Here is an 18,807-nt window from a genome sequence, read left to right as displayed (position 1 = left end):
ATGAACGCGTATCTAACCCACGGGACCGCGCCGCCCGGCACGTTCATGTTACGTGTTCAGCACTACATGAGTTTTACCTTTACCCATGGATGCACAATAAGAACGGACCCATATCGCCTTATTGCCAGCCCACGGAGCTGTAATAATGGATATATTGCACATGTTTGCTGTAATTCATCATTTGTAAAATATTATACTACATGGGCTGTATTATTAAATCTTGTACCGTAAATGTTGTATTAAATAAAGTTAATATTACCGACGTAGATTAACGTCCCTGTAGCTTCTTATTGCACTAAGAAGCTTATTGCACTATATATATATATGTATATATATACATATATATACACATAAATATATATATATATGTATATATATACATATATATATACATATATTCATATATACATATGTATATATGTATATATATACATATATACATATATATATGTATATGTATATATGTATATATATATATATGTATATATACATACATATACATATATATATATACAGTGCAATAATTCTTTCATGCTAAATGAAGCTCTGTTGCTTGGATATCACTAGATCCTGTTACAGCGTAATATAAAAGTACATAACGATTGATGTGTAAATTAGCATAATTACTAGCTAGCCGCTAGCTGCTAACTGCCGCCTCGTTAATATCAAATCCATCATAATAACAACTCATTACCATGCTGTCACGAATGTGCGGTGCTGTTACGTGTACGCAAATTGACGTGCTTGATGTGAACGAGCATTTTGGGGGGCATGGTTAAAGTTGCGCATGCGCTATGAGCACATACGGGTACTTCTCAGGCATGCCGGGTAATCTGTGACGTTTCGCTCTCTCAAAAGTTGGGCCATTTTATCATCATGCGCGAATGAGCAACTCTCATAGGAATGAATGAGGCCCCGCCTCCCACGCTGTATCCAGTTCTTATTATACATCCATGGCACATACGGGTACTTCTGCTCTGAAAGCCAGGCATGCCGAGTCATCTGTGACGTTTCGCTCTCTCAAAAGTTGGGCCATTTTGTCCTCATGCGCCAATGAGCAGCTCTCATAGGAAAGAACGAGACCTCGCCTCCCACGCTGTATCCAGTTCTTATTATACATCCATGCATGGATGGAGCAAGCTCGGCCGGGCTATCCATTTGCAAATTCATTGTATCATTGTACCATTGTTTTATTAAACGCTGTTAACTTGTAAATAAACTTCCTGGACTCTTTTCAGCTAATCCTAAACTCAGATCGTAGAAACTCCAACAGTACTGATACCAGAAAAATACCTACTTAAGTACAGTAACAAAGAATATTTACTCTACTACTTCCCACCTTTGGAATTACAACATATTTTGCACCCCTATTAGATGCTTTCTTGGGTTTGGGCCAGAACAAGTCAAATCATTAACCAGATGTGGGAGAGGTACTCAGATCTTGTACTTGGGTAAAAGTAGAAGTACCAGAATGTATGAATATTCTGTTACTGGTACAAGTAAAAATCCTGTATTCAAAATGTTACTCAAGTAAAAGTACAAAAGTGTTAGCATCAAAATATACTTAAAGTACTACAAGTAAAACTAAAGTCTTATTTAAGTATTGATTATATTTCACATTATTGATCCAAATCTGTAGAGTAACTAAAGGTACAGAATAAATGTAGTGGAGTAAAAGTAAACGATTTACCTCTGGATTGTAGTGGAGTAAAAGTTCAAAGTAGCAGTATCTCAAAATTGTACTTAAGTACAGTACTTGAGTAAATGTACTTAGTTACTTCCCACCTGTGCCGATAACAATACAAATTGTACAGACAGTTTCAATAGGGATACCTGTCGTACACATGATTCTGCAAAACTGATCATGAACCTGTCAAGTTCTTATGGGTGCCATCCAGATATAATAACCCTCCATTTAACAAACACAGTGCAAGGTAAAATTTCACTAAATATCTTGGTGTGATGGTACCATCTAGTGGACATTCCTGAGGCTGATTTGAGCTTTTGATGAGTGTAATTTGGTGTGCGTATCAACACAAATGTGGGATTATACACAGTATGAAGTAGCTCTTCTGATACATACAATATACACACATTATTACTGATGTCAAGCTGCAGAGCTGTCTGGAAGAAATGTTGACTTTTACAGGAAGGCAAGTAGATGTTTTTTTGGAAGGCATCAATCCACATTTTCACTTTAATATATATAGACGGCAAACAATTATGACATAATAATTTTAATAAAAAATGAATCTAAAATCAAATGTATGTTAGGCCCTGCCCCTACCTTTGCTTATGCTCTGATGGGTGGTGTGCAATATTAAACAATAGTGCAAGTCAATAAAAACGGTTGACACAGCAATAACACTTTATGACCTGGCTCAGAGAAGGAGGAAAGTCATGTTGCCTTTTTCAGATTTCAAGTTACTTGTGTATTTCATGTTTTATTTCTACTTTTCTTCAGCTTTGGACTCCCCTCTTTATTCAACCACCTGCCACTTACAGGGACAATTCCGACTAAATGGGATGCACAAGGCTGGGGATGTGGTTCTGGGTGGTCTGTTTGAGATCCACTTCTTTTCTGTTTTTCCTGACCTGTCTTTTACCTCAAAGCCACAACAACCTATCTGCCATGGGTAAGTGTGTCAGGGATACGACAAAAAGCAGAAACATGGGGATAGCAATCCCATTATTACAATGTAATACTAAGAGATTACTGTAATTTACGACATTGTTTATTCATGCCATTGTAGACATGTCACTCCATTGTATACTTTTATTCAATTTCGTTTTCAAGTATTGTTGCAACTGTTGCTATTCAACTGGCTTAACTGTTTGTGAAAAGTATATGTAGTTATGCAAAAAGGTTTCAGGCTGTACTTTCCAAAAGTGTTTTTTTTTGTCTCAGTTTTGATGTTCTAGGATTTAGGCAGGCCCAGGCCATGGCCTTTGCTGTTGATGAGATCAACAGAAACTCTGACCTGCTGCCTAATGTGACACTGGGATACAGTCTTTATGACAACTGTGTCAAACTAGGAATTGGGTTTCGTGCAGCTTTATCACTAGCCAGTGGTCAAGAGGAGCAGTTCATGTTAAACGAGACCTGTGTAGGAAACCCTCCAGTCATAGGCATTGTCGGGGATTCTTCCTCTACACGTTCTATTGCCATCTCCGCCGTCTTAGGTTTGTACAGAGTACCTATGGTAAGTTTTCCACCATAATAACCTTTAATCATTTTGTTTTCATTTCAATTGAATGTGAATTGTGACTATGTAATAATAAACCTTTAAACAACTGAGAGAGCTTGTAAGGGCTTGTATTTAGAATGTACATGTGTCTTTTACAGGTGAGTTATTTTGCCACATGTTCGTGCCTGAGTAACTGGCAAAAGTTTCCGTCCTTTTTTAGGACGATCCCAAGTGATGCTTTCCAGGTAAACATCAATTAGCAAAAAAGGAAATGTATACTAAAGCATCTGCACACAGAAATACATTTCTCGCTAAAAATATATTCCTTTTGTGTAATACCTGTCAAATTCTTTTTTTGCCATAGATATAGCTGTTTGGTTTTAGGAGATTATTTAACACAGTCTATTGTGAAACATTTAGCAGATCATACCAGTTTATGCAATAATCCCTTTACTGTGTATTTACCTAGGTGCGTGCTATGATTCAGATTCTCAGGCGCTTTGGATGGACTTGGACCGGTCTGCTGGTCAGTGATGATGATTATGGACTCCACGCTGCCCGATCCTTCCAATCTGACCTGGCTCAGTCTGGTGGAGGTTGTCTGGCCTACTTGGAGGTTCTGCCCTGGGGCAATAATCCATTTGAACTAAAAAGGATTGTGGATGTGATGAAGAAATCTACTGCTCGTGTGGTCATTGTGTTTGCACATGAGAGTCACATGATACATCTGATGGAAGAGGTTCGGTTTGAATAACTTAATTATACTGTTATATAGTTGTGTGTGTGTGTGTGTGTGTGTGTGTGTGTGTGTGTGTGTGTGTGTGTGTGTGTGTGTGTGTGTGTGTGTGTGTGTGTGTGTGTGTGTGTGTGTGTGTGTGTGAATATGTGGGCTTTGGTGAGGGGGAAATGTAGGTTAACAAAATAATATATATGTAATCATGCAATTCAATGTTTTAATTGTGAAACATTGTTTGTAACAAATAGATTGAAGTGATTTTATCACACAATTTATATGTTAAAAGCACTGTGAGTAGTGTTTTAGCATGAGGTCTTTAACTCAAACAACACTAACATCAACTCTGTCATGCTAGTAAATGTATCTATTATAAATAATGCAATGCACAGGTGGTTAGGCAGAATATGACAGGTCTGCAGTGGATGGCCAGTGAAGCCTGGACTGCAGCAACTGTGCTCCAGACGCCCCAATTCATGCCGTACCTGGGTGGCACCCTGGGCATTGCCATCCGTCGAGGAGAAATACCAGGGTTCAGGGACTTCCTGTTACAAATACGTCCTGACCTAAACCACAAAAACAGCTATGGAAATAACATGGTAAGTCTAACATTGGAATCAGATCTGGTATTTGTAAGGAAAATCAAGTATGTTGACATTATTTATAACACATGTATATGTTTCAGGTAAATCAGTTTTGGGAATACACATTTCACTGTAGATTTCTGTTTGAGGCGACGAAGACTGCTGCTCCGGGGGCGAGGCGGGCAAAGCGGCGGCGGCACCTCATGACGCATCTACGGAGTACTGAGTACCGCCGTACCGGCACCGTGCCGGTACTCAGTAAGAAGTAACGGTTCCAGATGGGTAAAAATCAGAAGTCCCGGTACTGCGTACCGGTGAGTACCGGCCCAATTCAAGCACTGAAGCTACTACTCTAAGAGCAGAAGCCAAGCTAAGCTATCAATATTTGGTTATTCAAAGCTCATTGCTATCTGTAGCCTTATGATCGCGTCGGTCGGAGCTTCGGGTTAAACGCGACTCGCCCTCCAAAAGCCTGCGACGAGCTGGCATGTTATGTAGAGCGCACGGCTGCCATTAGGCGCACTGAATAGCAGTGTTTGTGTGCTTTGGGGATGGTGTGGCTGGAAAAGCTCTCTCCAAGAGGCGCCTGACAGGATGGCTCTGCGAGTGCATTACACATGCCTATGGACGGGCGGGGAGAGCCCTCCCCACTGGGGTCCGTGCACACTCTACGCGGGCTATGGCTGTGTCAACAGCCTTATTCAACGGCGTGAGTGTGGAGGATATATGCACGGCGGCCCCTTCATAACGTTTTATCTCTTGGACATGTCTGGCTCCTTCTCGTCGTCTGTGCGTCAGTAGGTGGCTGACCCCCCCTGGGATAGAGTGCACTTATGTTTTTCCCATGCTTCTTAGGGACCTGGGGAACATGATGCGCGGTAGGCTCCATACAGAGTCTTCCGCACACTCTACACGAGGTAAGCGTGTGTGAGTGTGCCTTATCCAAGCTGCGGCCCCAACTTCTCCACGGTCACAACCGGATGGGAGGAAGTGGGGGTGCGGTGGCTGTTAACCAAAGGCCGGTCAGGGGCAGTATGATGGGTCGATGTTGTTGGACGACAGGGCGTTTATACATCGGGGCTCCACCCACTGTACCCATAGAGTCCAGTAGAGGGCGGAGCCTGTGTGATATATAACAGGGGGTTACGTATTGTAACCCTAGTTATATAAGCACAGGCGGAGCACTCTACCTGGGGGCCCTGTCTTTCCTATGCCGCTCGCTGAAGAGGGTGTAGGATGACAGTCGGGAGGCGTAGCCCCCTTATATACTGTGGGCCTGCGCGCGCATTCAGGTAGGCTCGCCCCGATTGGCCGGCTACGTTTATGCAACTCGGTGAATGCCCGCATAGCATGATAGAGAGTTGTACCCATAGAGTCCCAGTAGAGGGCTCCGCCTGTGCTTATATAACTAGGGTTACAATACGTAACCCCCCGTTTCATATAAACCAGCGGTTTTCAAAGTGTGAGGCACGCCTCCCCTGGGGGGCGCCAGAGAGCTTCAGGGGAGGCGCAGCGTGAGAAAAAAATTACGAGAAACAGTTAAATCTAGCTAGTTAACTTCAGCTAACTTTATGCGAGCTGCAACATGGATCGATTTTTAGCGAAGTTACCTAAAGTGAAAGAGGAGACAGCGTCTGGCAGAAAACGTCACTTGCACACTTTTGGCTGTCTGTGGAGACCGAGTTCCCCCACCTCGCCAAAAAGGCTGTAAAAGTGCTCATTCCCTTCACCTCCGCCTACCTGTGTGAGTGCGGGTTTTTCGCATTGACTTTGATCAAAAGCAAGTACCGGTCAAGCAGGGGCGGATCTACCGGAGAAAGGGTCTATAGCTTTCTGAAAATGTACATTTTATAATCACTATGTAATTACAATGTAGGCCTATTAAATCTTTGAATGTTGTCCATGACAGGGTGGATACATTTTGCTGTTTTCATGTACTTGCAGTTAATTTATAAAAAGTGTGGGAGCTTGACCAACATCCATTTCTAACAGCATAACGTATACTTAATACAATGAATATGAAATTCAATGGAAAATTACAGATTTCATTTCAAATTAACAAACAAATTAAGTACCCCGGACAAAGAAATTAACAGAAAATACAGCAAATAAATAATGTCATCATCACATTGCCTGTAAATCTGGTTTGATATGTATGCCCTGCCCTTACACTACTGCCTGTGCCCCGATGGGCGGTGTGAAACTATGACGAAAACCAGCATGACCAAAGACATGACTTAGCCCTACTAATAAAATTAGGTAACATTGCATGAAGCCAAATGGGTGTAGGAAGGAGGGCCATTATGGGGGCATTTCTAGAGACATTTCTGTTCTTGATTTGGTTCTTGTCTGAGTCTTCCTCTCTTTTCTCCTCCTGTAAATTAAGGAAACAGTTTAATTTTAATGAGATGCACAAGGCTGGTGATGTGATCCTCGGTGGTCTGTTTGAGGTCCACTACACCTCTGTCTTCCATGAGCCGACGTTCACGTCAGAGCCAAATCAGCTCAGCTGCCAAGGGTAAGTTTCAAACACATGAAGTAGACAACATTTGCTGATCATTAGATATTGATTTTTCAATCTGTGGTTAATCTAGAAATGTTTTTGTTAGTTTTGACCCTCCAGGGTTTAGGCGTGCCATGACCATGGCCTATGCTATTGATGAAATCAACAAAAACCCCAACCTGCTACATAATGTGTCTCTGGGATACAGTCTTTATGACAACTGTGCCACACTTGTAATTGGATTCAGTGCTGCATTGTCACTAGCCAGCGGTCGAGAGGAGCAGTTTCTGCTTCAAGAGACCTGTTTAGGGACCCCCCCCAGTCCTTGGGATTGTGGGAGATTCCATGTCAACATTTTCTATCGCCACATCTGATGTGATAGGTTTATTCAAATTGCCCATGGTAAGTTTGAGCTGTTCTTTTGATGCACCAAATGTGTATATACTTCACATTTTAAAATGAAAGGATGGGAAATATTACATTGAATCTCAGGCTTTATTTGGTAGAAGTTATATTTTTAATGCATATTTTAAAACAGTTCATTTGTAATAGCTGAAATTATTTATTTATTTACCCTGATTTTAAGTAATTTTTTAAAAGTCACACTTGTGTGAATACTGTATGTCTTTATAGGTGAGTTACTTTGCCACATGTTCCTGTCTGAGTGATAGGCGGAGGTTTCCATCCTTCTTCAGAACAATCCCAAGTGATGCTTTCCAGGTGAAACAAACTATGTTCTAGAAATGCAATACATATGTTTTACACAGAGTTTACTGAGCTGTAATTTTGTGTAAATGTACTGTGTTGGCGTTGTGTATCCTTAATATAACTACGTTGATATAGAAAATAAGTGTCGTGGTAAAAATCTTCTTCTTTTATTGTGAGACATGAACAGGTATCCCTGTGCTCTATTTTTATTCAGGTGCGTGCTATGTTTCAGATTATGAAACACTTTGGCTGGACTTGGGCCGGTCTGCTGGTCAGTGATGATGATTATGGCCGCCATGTTGCCCGATCCTTCCAATCTGACTTAACTGAGTCTATTGGAGGTTGTCTGGCCTACTCTGAGATTTTGCCCTGGGGTGACAACCCAGCTGAACTTAAGAGGATTGTCCATTTAATTAAGAAATCAACCGCTCGTGTGGTCATTGTGTTTGCACATCAGATCCACATGATTCAACTAATGGAAGAGGTATTTGCAGTATCAATCTATATCTCTATCTATTTTTCATCTACCCATCTAAAATGTCTGCTTTAAATGTAATTTGTAGTAGTTTAAGTATTAATTCCTATTAAGTAAGCTATGTTATTTATACATCAGTCTGAAAAATTAGATTAAATAAGATATATATATTACAGGTGGTGAGGCAGAATATGACAGGCCTGCAGTGGATGGCCAGTGAAGCCTGGACTACAGCAGCTGTGCTCCAGACCCCCCGCCTCATGCCGTACCTGGGTGGCACCCTGGGCATTGCCATCCGTCGAGGAGAAATATCAGGGCTCAGGGATTTTCTATTAAAAACAAGTCCTGACAAGTCAAACAATCATAGGAATAGAATGGTAAGAGTGTTACCTTACAATCATTTCTGTAAATTCAATAATTATAATTGCTATTTCTGTTAATACTTTGTTTTTATTACATTTCAGGTAAGTCAGTTTTGGGAATACACATTTCGGTGTAAATTTGCACCACCTCCAGCAGGTTGGGTGGAAGCTGGGGGAGCTCTATGCACTGGGCAGGAAGATCTAGCAAGTGTGGAGACTGAGTTTTTGGATGTTTCAAACCTCAGGACAGAATACAATATCTACAAGGCTGTGTATTCCCTGGCATATGCCCTTGATGATATGCTGCGCTGTGTGCCAGGGAGAGGGCCTTTCAGTGTGTGGCACAGCTGTGATGCTTTGCAAACACTGGAGCCATGGCAGGTGTGATATCAGTTTGCACTACACCTGTTTAGTTTTTTTAATCTCCTGCTTCATCTTGAGTTACTCAATGAAATAGGAAAATAAGACATACTCTCCTGATTGTCTTTGAGTAGAGGACGACATATTTAATCATAGAAGTTACAAGACAAAATAAAGCTCTATTTCTTATGACAAACGTAATTATTTAATCGCAAAAGTGGTTGATGTTTTTGACTATAATACTTGTAGACCAGCATGACTAAATCCACAATATATCATACAGAACATCACAATACTTATGCAAAATCAACAACAGTAAAGGTTTTGTCTCACCTTCTCAAATTGTATGTCTGTATTGTATCCCTGTGTAGCTTATACATTACTTGGAAAAGGTCAACTTTACAACAACATTTGGGGATCAAGTATCATTTGATGAGAATGGTGATGCCTTACCAATATATGACATCATGAACTGGCAGTGGCTCCCTGATGGAAAAATAAATGTTCAGAATGTGGGTGTTGTTAAGAAGTCTGCCTCCAAAGGTGAAGAACTCACACTTGATGAAGAAAACATCTTCTGGAGCTTTGTCTTCAAACAGGTTAATCCTGTTTATTGTTTTTTCTTTTTATCTTGGTACTTTATGACACACAATAACACAATCAAAAAGTGTTGAATAACTGTTCTATAACATTTACAATCCTGACAGACACCCCAGTCCAAGTGCAGTGAGAGCTGTTCTCCAGGTAGCCGCATGACCAGAAAAAAGGGACAGCCTGTTTGCTGTTATGACTGTGTCGCTTGTTCTGAGGGAAAGTACAGCAATGAAACTGGTTGGTATCATTATAAAACGACATCCTAAACCAGCGATTATACATTTGTCTCTTTCTTGATGCCCAAGTGTAAAAAAAAGCACATGTCCACCACTGCATGGCGAGCAATAACGTTTTGGGCATTAGTGGCCCATTGAACTTAACTGTCAGTGTTCGCTATTCCCTTATTTTTACAGACTCCATGGAGTGCAGCAGTTGTCCAGAGGACTTCTGGTCCAGCCCCCAGCGTGACCACTGTGTTCCTAAAAAAACAGAGTTCCTCACTTATGAAGAGCCTCTTGGTATCTGCTTGACAACCGCCTCTTTACTCGGCACATTTATCTGTGCTGTTGTCGTAGGAATCTTTATCCATCACCGTAGCACACCCATGGTACGCGCCAACAATTCAGAACTAAGTTTCCTGCTCTTAGCATCACTTAAGCTATGTTTCCTGTGTTCACTGCTGTTTATCGGCCATCCCAGACTGTGGACATGTCAATTGAGACATGCAGCATTTGGGATAAGCTTTGTACTTTGTATCTCTTGTATTCTTGTTAAAACCATGGTGGTTCTAGCTGTGTTCAAGGCCTCCAAGCCAGGAGGTGGAGCCAGTCTGAAGTGGTTTGGTGCTGGACAGCAGAGAGGGACAGTTTTGCTTCTTACATCCATTCAGGCAGTGATTTGTACTGCTTGGCTTGTCTCTTCTTCACCAGTGCCTCAAAAAAACACTCAATACTACAATGACAAAATAGTGTATGAGTGTGTAGTCGGGTCCACAGTTGGATTTGCAGTGTTAATGGGTTATATTGGATTACTTGCTATACTTAGTTTCCTGTTAGCATTTATGGCAAGGAATCTTCCAGATAGCTTCAATGAGGCCAAACTCATCACTTTTAGCATGCTGATCTTCTGTGCTGTGTGGGTGGCCTTTGTTCCTGCTTACATAAACTCCCCAGGCAAATATGCAGATGCCGTAGAAGTATTTGCCATCCTGGCCTCCAGTTTTGGCCTCTTGATGGCACTGTTTGGTCCCAAATGTTACATTATACTGCTGAGACCAGAGAGGAACACAAAGAAAGCTATCATGGGTCGTGGATTAACCAAGATGGAAATGTAGCACAAACAATAAATATATAAAATGGTCTGGCTTACATATAAACAGGTTTAACGTTTTCTTTCCTTTGTCGAAAAAGAAACCTTGTTCACACAAGCACTTTAAAAGTGACAACACAATGAAGCGGTAATTAGGGTTTGACAACATAACGGGTCAAAAACACAACGGGTCAATAACCAATGGCGTTGGCAGCCACATTTGTGTACTGGCCATGTGACATCAGTGTACAATGTATCAGTGACCCCACTGTTTCTCAATGTATTGGAATAGACACTGTGCATTTATGTGTTAACATGTAAAAAAATAACAAGGTTAGAACCAGCTCTATTATGGCTTTATCAGCTATAACATGAAATGCCGCCTCCTTTGTGACACCTCGAAGGAGGCAATAAATGACATTACAAGCCAAAAACTCTGTTCTCCCTGTCCACACATTCACATTGAAAATGAAGTTCCTGAAAATCGTCACCTTGGTAGTTTTACATAAGCTTAATGTTCAATGAACTTAGAAGCTGTTTGGGTGTGGACCAAAGGCCATTGTAATTGGTATGTTATTGAAAATACCCATGTGGTGTTGCCTGAGGACTTAAATATGTAATCTATTTCTAGAATAAATAATGAAATGTCTGGGTAAAACTGATTATTCCTTTATTATTCCCTTCATTCCCTGTGTTTTAATACAATAACACAAGCAAATATATGACAGTTTGATGTAAAGACCATTGTCTAAGCAAAGAATCATAACTCAGCCTAGGTTGCTCTTACTTTACCATCTGAATTGTACACCTTTCCTTTATCATATTTAGCATTTTTGCATTTGAGACGAACAGATTAAATATCATGTGCATATACACGAATGGATTGTTCAACTATTATTCCTTGATTTAAACCCTTTATATTATTGCATGTTCTAGCTTCTCTATGTTGCTTTCATAAAAAAAACACTGATATTGGTGTGTTCATTATTCCATGAAGAAAACTTAAGAATACAAAATAAAATATATATATATATTATAGACTTATTTGCTGAAACAAATGGGATATTTGCTGATATGACATAGCATTTATTGTAAAGTTTACTTTATTAAACTTTAACTTAACATAATTAATTAAAAGGTGTACTTTGTCCTTCCCCCAGTCTGTTCCCTGATGGGTGGCACAACATACAATATCCCTGCCTATAAAATTAAGTAATCTTATATGAAGAATAGAATCAGATGTGAGCGGGGAGGCCATTAGACACATCATTTTCATGTGTATCGACCTTGTCTTTTTGTTCTCCTTTTTCTTTGTTGTCCCTCATCCTTAATCTTAATGAAATGCAAAAACCTTGTTATGTGGTTATAGTAGGGCTGTTTTAGGTGCACTACACATATCTGTCTTTCCTCTGCAGACATTATCCAGAGCCACAACAGCTCAGCTGAAAAGGGTACGTTTCACACATCTGTACAAATGATGCGTTATTTATACTGAGGAAGAAAATCTTACTGTGCAGAATGTAAACACAAGAAATAATCTTTCATGAAATTCTAAAGATACTTTTGAATTATGAAATACATGTTAAAAATCGTTAGTATTGTTATAATGTGTATTTGAAATGATATAATTCTTTGTTAAAATGTAAAAATATTTTCAACTTGTCTGATTAGTCAAATAAATATGCTCTTAACATATATATACTGTATATAAATTAACTATTTACATTGTGTAACATGCAATGTATACTTTATATCAAGTTTTATTTATATAGCACATTTATAAACGATTTTTGGTCGAGCCAAAGTGCTGCATTGTACACACACTAAAACCTATCAATGTCATGTGAACATCACAATACTTATGCAAAATCAACAACAGTAAAGGTTTTGTCTCACCTTCTCAAATTGTATATCTGTGTTGTATCCCTGTGTAGCTTATACATTACTTGGAAAAGGTCAACTTTACAACAACATTTGGGGATCAAGTATCATTTGATGAGAATGGTGATGCCTTACCAATATATGACATCATGAACTGGCAGTGGCTCCCTGATGGAAAAATAAATGTTCAGAATGTGGGTGTTGTTAAGACGTCTGCCTCCAAAGGTGAAGAACTCACACTTGATGAAGAAAACATCTTCTGGAGCTTTGTCTTCAAACAGGTTAATCCTGTTTATTGTTTTTTCTTTTTATCTTGGTACTTTATGACACACAATAACACAATCAAAAAGTGTTGAATAACTGTTCTATAACATTTACAATCCTGACAGACACCCCAGTCCAAGTGCAGTGAGAGCTGTTCTCCAGGTAGCAATGTGTATTGTGATCAATGTCGTTTAATTAACAAAGATAATCTGGTGTTTTTGAAGAGAAAAGCAAGCACACTCGGAATAACGTATTATTTAATTTTTTTATACAGTCTATGGTTGCTACAGAGGATTGTGGGTAATGTAATGTCTTCGGCCATCCAAAACTCATAGAAAACGACTTGTTTCTCAGAATTGAAGGGGAAAACATGACAAAAACATTGTACACACACTAAAACCTATCAATGTTGTTTAATTAACAAGGATAATCTGGTGTTTTGGAGTTGATGAGTAGTGGAGATATCACTGTCAAATCAATCGACAGTAAGGGGAATACTTACTTCCGGGTGTACAATTCTCCGTTATCCAATGGGAATGGACAGCCTCCGACACAAACGAATGCCATGCTTCCCTAAGCGTCAAATACCGCCACCGATGGGAATACATTGCAATCAGTTGAAAGCTCATTGCGTCCGTTTATGAAGCTGAAGGAGCCTCGGCGCATCACAACTGGACGCCACGGGACCCTGACCAAGCGTCGCTCCTGGACGCTTAGGGAGTGAGAGTGTGTTGACAGAGGAGGAATCCCTCTCCCAGGACGGACAGACGTGCAATAGATGCCGTGTGTAAATCGAAGAGATAATACGTTTTACAGCGTAGGTAGACCGAATGTTAGGAAATGCATGTGTCTACAGATGGAGCCTCTTATTTTGGACCCCAGCATACAGCTTCCTGCCGACTGCCAGCCAGTTGCCAGCCAGTTGCCTGCCAAAGACCAGTATTCAGGAATGTTAGGCCCTCCCACTATTCTCCAATTTCAGGGTTTAACCAGGAGATGGCGCTATATATTAAATAACTAAGACTTAGTTTTTCACAATAGAAAATGCAGATATTATATAAAAAACTAAAGTTAAAATCTTGTTTTTAATGCCCCAAGAGCAATAACATCTTGTCACAAGCTTTTTGGAAGAAAAAGACTGACTCAAGAGACCTGTAGTTGACTAATTACAGGCCTCAATAAAGTTCTGCCATTGGTTGTGAAAAACAACGGTGGACATAGTGGAAAGTGAAATTGACATTGTCGAATTTAATAAAAATACAAAATAATGTATCTGTGTACGTGTTTTACTATGTGATCTGCACTTATCAAACATCTAATTAAGGCGAGACACCCCAGGTGAATAGGGTATTTTTAACTTAAAGATATCAGCTAAATATTTCTCCAGTTAATTACTTACAATAAGGCAATTGTTTTTTGTATTACAAGTTTTCTGAAATAGCATGTTTAAATATCCAAATGAACCATTATCTCATGAAATATGCGCATATTTTAACACATTTCAGGAACCGAAATCTGAACTTTGGATAAAGCCAGGATCAAAATTATTGTTTCATTTTGTAGTCATATTAGTATCTAAGGCTTTTACAGAAGGGATTTTGGATATCTCTTTGTATCACTCCATAAATCAGAAAATACTGTCAACAGCCCTAAAATATCAATTTTCACCATGTTTTTAGGTATAAAATGTTATATAATTCAGGCTATGAATTATATATGACCAAACCCTTCTGTAAAAGCCTTCATAATATTGATAGGAATATAACTGGAAGGTTTGGTGTATGTAACTGCTGAGTGATTCTACAATTTAGGGTACATTCCAATGTCCATTGATGTCCATTGATGATAATTATAATTATTCTAACTATTTTCTTCAAAAATATCATATTTTGCCTATTATTGGAAAGCATGTTATAATATCACACAAACATTATGTGCATCCTATGCTTTATTTAGCTTGAAATGTGTCATGATGTTCTTAAATTGTCAGTTTTTGCTATGTCCGTTTTTCAGTTGAGGGTGTCTTGGATTCAAAATAATGAATAAAAACCATTAAAGCAAATTTAAAAAATGATTCATTTATTTCAAAAGTCTAAATACTAAAGAATAATAACATATTTTTAATTGATTTCCCCCTTTAAATAATTTAAATATCTTAATATATGAATGTCCGCAAAAGTTCTGTCAACTATGTTACTAACAGAACTTCCCCCTTTAACTCAAAAATTGTTTGTCCCAATACCATGTCACCAGCATCACATGATGCCATGTTCCTCTTTGGCAGACATGTTGAACACACTGTGGTGATTGTCCTCTACATTTTTACAATATTTTATGTATAATAGCACATGGTCAATTAATATACTCATTGACAATCAACAATGTTACGTACATTGTTATGGTTTACAATTGTTTAATGATTTTAATTCAATTATATGTGCAAATGTGATGTTAACCTGTTCAAGAAAATGACATGTGGTCATCCAGGCAAGGCCTACCATTGAAATGATGGGTCAAAATAGGGAAATTGTCAACTAGGTTACCTGTCAACTGAGTTACCCAGTACTGTAATAACTGTAGTAACTTAGTTGACAGGTAACCTAGTTGACAATTTGTACGACATGTAGACGTCATTACACATCATTATCAATGGAATTTTGCACTTCTGCCTTGAAATTAACATAGTGCTGATGGTTAATAATGTGTCCAGTCAACTATGTTATTTGCGTCAAATGTTTGACTTTCATTGTCAACTATGTTGCACCTCATTTTTTCAAATTTAAAATATCTAAAATAGTGCTTCTGATATCCTTTATAGTATAATGTATATCTACACAGGTTGGAGTTTTACATGACATCTCTTAAAACTATCAAAATGACCTGTATGGTAGTTTTATAATACAAAATATCACTAAACTTAATGACAGTGCTGAACATATCACATGAAAAAACAAAACTTTAATACAATTATTTTTTAAACTTTAAAAAATCTTTGGATATATGGTAGAATAGACTCAAGAGCCTTTCAAATTTGATTTTACTTGAAGTGCAGGACTTAATCAAATGATTGTAATGACATCAAGTTTGTCCGTAACATAGTTGACAAACTGAGTAGTGAAAACATCCTTTCCCTTAAAATAAAAAAATATATAAAAATGTTTAAGCTTTGCAACTAGTGGATATGTTACACTGAGGAATATACTAACTTGAACCACTGATTGTTCTATCTATACATTTTATTTGGCATTAGTAAATAATTATGCACATTTACAGATATTTTACATGATATGAGTGATAACACGTGTTATAAGGGCTATTTCGCACAATAGGTGTGCCTTGAGATTTTTACTTGTCCTTTGGTGTGCCTTGGGCACAAAAAGTTTGGGAACCACTGCTGTAGAGAAATGTAAACGTTCACCATCCCCCACCCGCCTACTGTATGTTGCTTTTTGACATGTAAATGGATAACTACCCCCCTCTGAGTGAATACCTGTTGTACCTGTCCGGGGCTAAGCCCATAGGACGATGCTCTGATGTCATCACCCTCGCACATTGGTCATATGTTTACAAAAAACGATGTTAACACTTTCTCGTTCTTAATATATGCTATATTTAGGGTCGATATGTGTTGAATTTACTTTAAAATAGCAGATCACTGTGATTCACTTCTCCGCGGCTCCTCCGTGCAGAGAGGCCCCCCCCCCGTTGACAATTCACGAGCGTCTAACTCTCTCCCCCCTGTGAAGAGATATCACAGGGGGGGGTTGGGACACACACATTCCGATGGCCAATTCGTTTTAAACAAAGAGTGGGGTGGGGGGCTGGTGAACGGTATGGTCAATGTTTGTAAACACTGTGACATTTTGACTTTATTTGATCATTTCAGTTAAAAACTAACGTTCATATTTCATATTACTGTTTTGCCTGGCTGGACCTGTAATTTACAGGAAAGGAGTGCACGCTACTAAAGAGACACGCTACCATGGAAACCAAACAATGGTGTTGCTGTATTGAAGTCCGAGTGGAAACAGTCATATTTGGAGCGTTATGTTAGAATGAAACAGCGAGGTCGTGACTCACAAAAAAAAAGTGTTACTTCACTAACTGTAAGCTTGTCACTCAGAGTAACCTACAGTTAACTTAACTGTTGGAAAAGAAAGATCAGAGTTAGGAGTGTGAACACACAGCTGAGAGCTGCCGTTTCATTCTGACTGTTTAAAAAACGGTAACAACGGACTATTTTTCTTAGCGGATGCATGTAAATTTAAATCAATACATAGAACTATGTTTTAAATCAATAAAAATATTTTCTAAATCCATAAAAGCATTTTAATTAATATTGGGAGTCATGTCGTTACTTTGTTGAGAATGTGGCCATGTAATAAGCGGGATAATTTGCAGCGACTTGGTCATTATGGGGAAAAATAACACCCAGGGATCAAGATCCCTCCGCGACGCAGAGGGATCAGTAATTTTTAGTGAATTACTGAGTTTAGGCACGTTAATAACATTTTAATGAAGTTGAATACAGTATATTCATATTTGTCAGTGATTTCATGTCAATTCGGCGAACATAAACGATTAAATTAGGATTAAAAATCGAGAGCCGGCTGCTGTTCGTTACGGTAACCCAACTAGGACACTTGACACAGTGGCTTTTGGCAAAGCACACAAAGAAAACAAAAAAAACCGAGAGAGATGAGTTATTGTTATTACAACGTGACTTCACTATTATTTAACAACTATTTTTATTGGGTTCTTTTATTTGGGGTTAAGTATATTGTCAGAATAAGTGAGAAATGGATTTAACTTCTGTTAGACAGCTATCATACTGAATAAATATTTATGCAAAAATGTATGGCATTAATAATGTATATCTAATTACATTTAAAAATGTATGGCATTAATAATGTATATCTAATTACATTAACTGTGAATGTCTTTCATTTTATTTAAAATGAAATAAAATTACATAAAACATGTTCCATAAAAAAGTTGATTCAAGAACAAATCAGTACTTTTCTTATATGACTATTATTGCTAAATTTGAAAGGTCTTTACCAGCTTTGGAATTATATATATATATATATATATATATATATATATATAGCACCTTCTGCCATCCCATCTCTACTGACATATGGATCTTAACAAAGATCCGCTATACATTAGTACCAGATATACTGTACACGGACATTTTAGTGAACCAGACCAGCTGTTTCCGCCGGGTCTTCGCTTCCCGGGCATCACGTTGTTTACAAGTGTGTTCAGATGCTAAATGACAAGTGCAAGTGACAATTGTTGTCGTCTTCTCTGTGAACGTTTTTTTCTCCGTTATTTTGCCATTTTCAGATTTAAATTTCGAGCGGAAAGCTAACCAGGAAGTAATAATTACTTAAGCGGAGAACGGAGAAAGTAAACGTTACAGCAGGCATAACAACAGCCCGTGTTTATTTTATTATAATATATATCATTTGTTTTAAAGCTCAATATATAGTTTTATTATAATATATAGTCGTTATTCATTTGTTATAAAGCTATACTGTACACGGACATTTTAGTGAACCAGACCAGCTGTTTCCGCCGGGTCTTCGCTTCCCGGGCATCACGTTGTTTACAAGTGTGTTCAGATGCTAAATAAAAGTTTAGCTTGTACTTTTGATACCCCGCCTCTCGGCACCACAACATCCAGTTTACTGTATTTCACATGAGCGATGTCGAACATTGAAAAGTCCTTATAAAATCTCTGTTATTAGATCAGTACTTTTCTTATATGACTATTATTGACTTGAACACTGAGAATGTATTTATTAACTTCAGACATTTGAAATATTTGAAATCAGATGA

General features: G+C 38.5%; 1 protein-coding gene across 1 annotated transcript; it reads left to right on the top strand.

The window, feature by feature from the left end:
- The first annotated feature begins 1,471 nt into the window (after positions 1–1,471).
- On the top strand, positions 1,472–10,840 carry LOC117469031 (extracellular calcium-sensing receptor-like). Its single transcript, XM_034113423.1, has 10 exons — positions 1,472–1,493; positions 2,465–2,636; positions 2,909–3,203; positions 3,347–3,433; positions 3,658–3,927; positions 4,314–4,520; positions 8,656–8,934; positions 9,285–9,512; positions 9,621–9,744; positions 9,921–10,840. The coding sequence occupies exons 1-10, from the start codon at positions 1,472–1,474 to the stop codon at positions 10,838–10,840; spliced, it is 2,604 nt and encodes an 867-aa protein (XP_033969314.1).
- Positions 10,841–18,807: the final 7,967 nt, after the last annotated feature.

This window comes from Trematomus bernacchii, unplaced genomic scaffold (assembly GCF_902827165.1).
Source record: "Trematomus bernacchii unplaced genomic scaffold, fTreBer1.1, whole genome shotgun sequence".
In the NCBI taxonomy this organism is placed as follows: domain Eukaryota; kingdom Metazoa; phylum Chordata; class Actinopteri; order Perciformes; family Nototheniidae; genus Trematomus; species Trematomus bernacchii.
The sequence above is the reverse complement of the archived record's forward strand: the minus strand, read 5'-3'. Positions and strand labels throughout refer to the sequence as shown.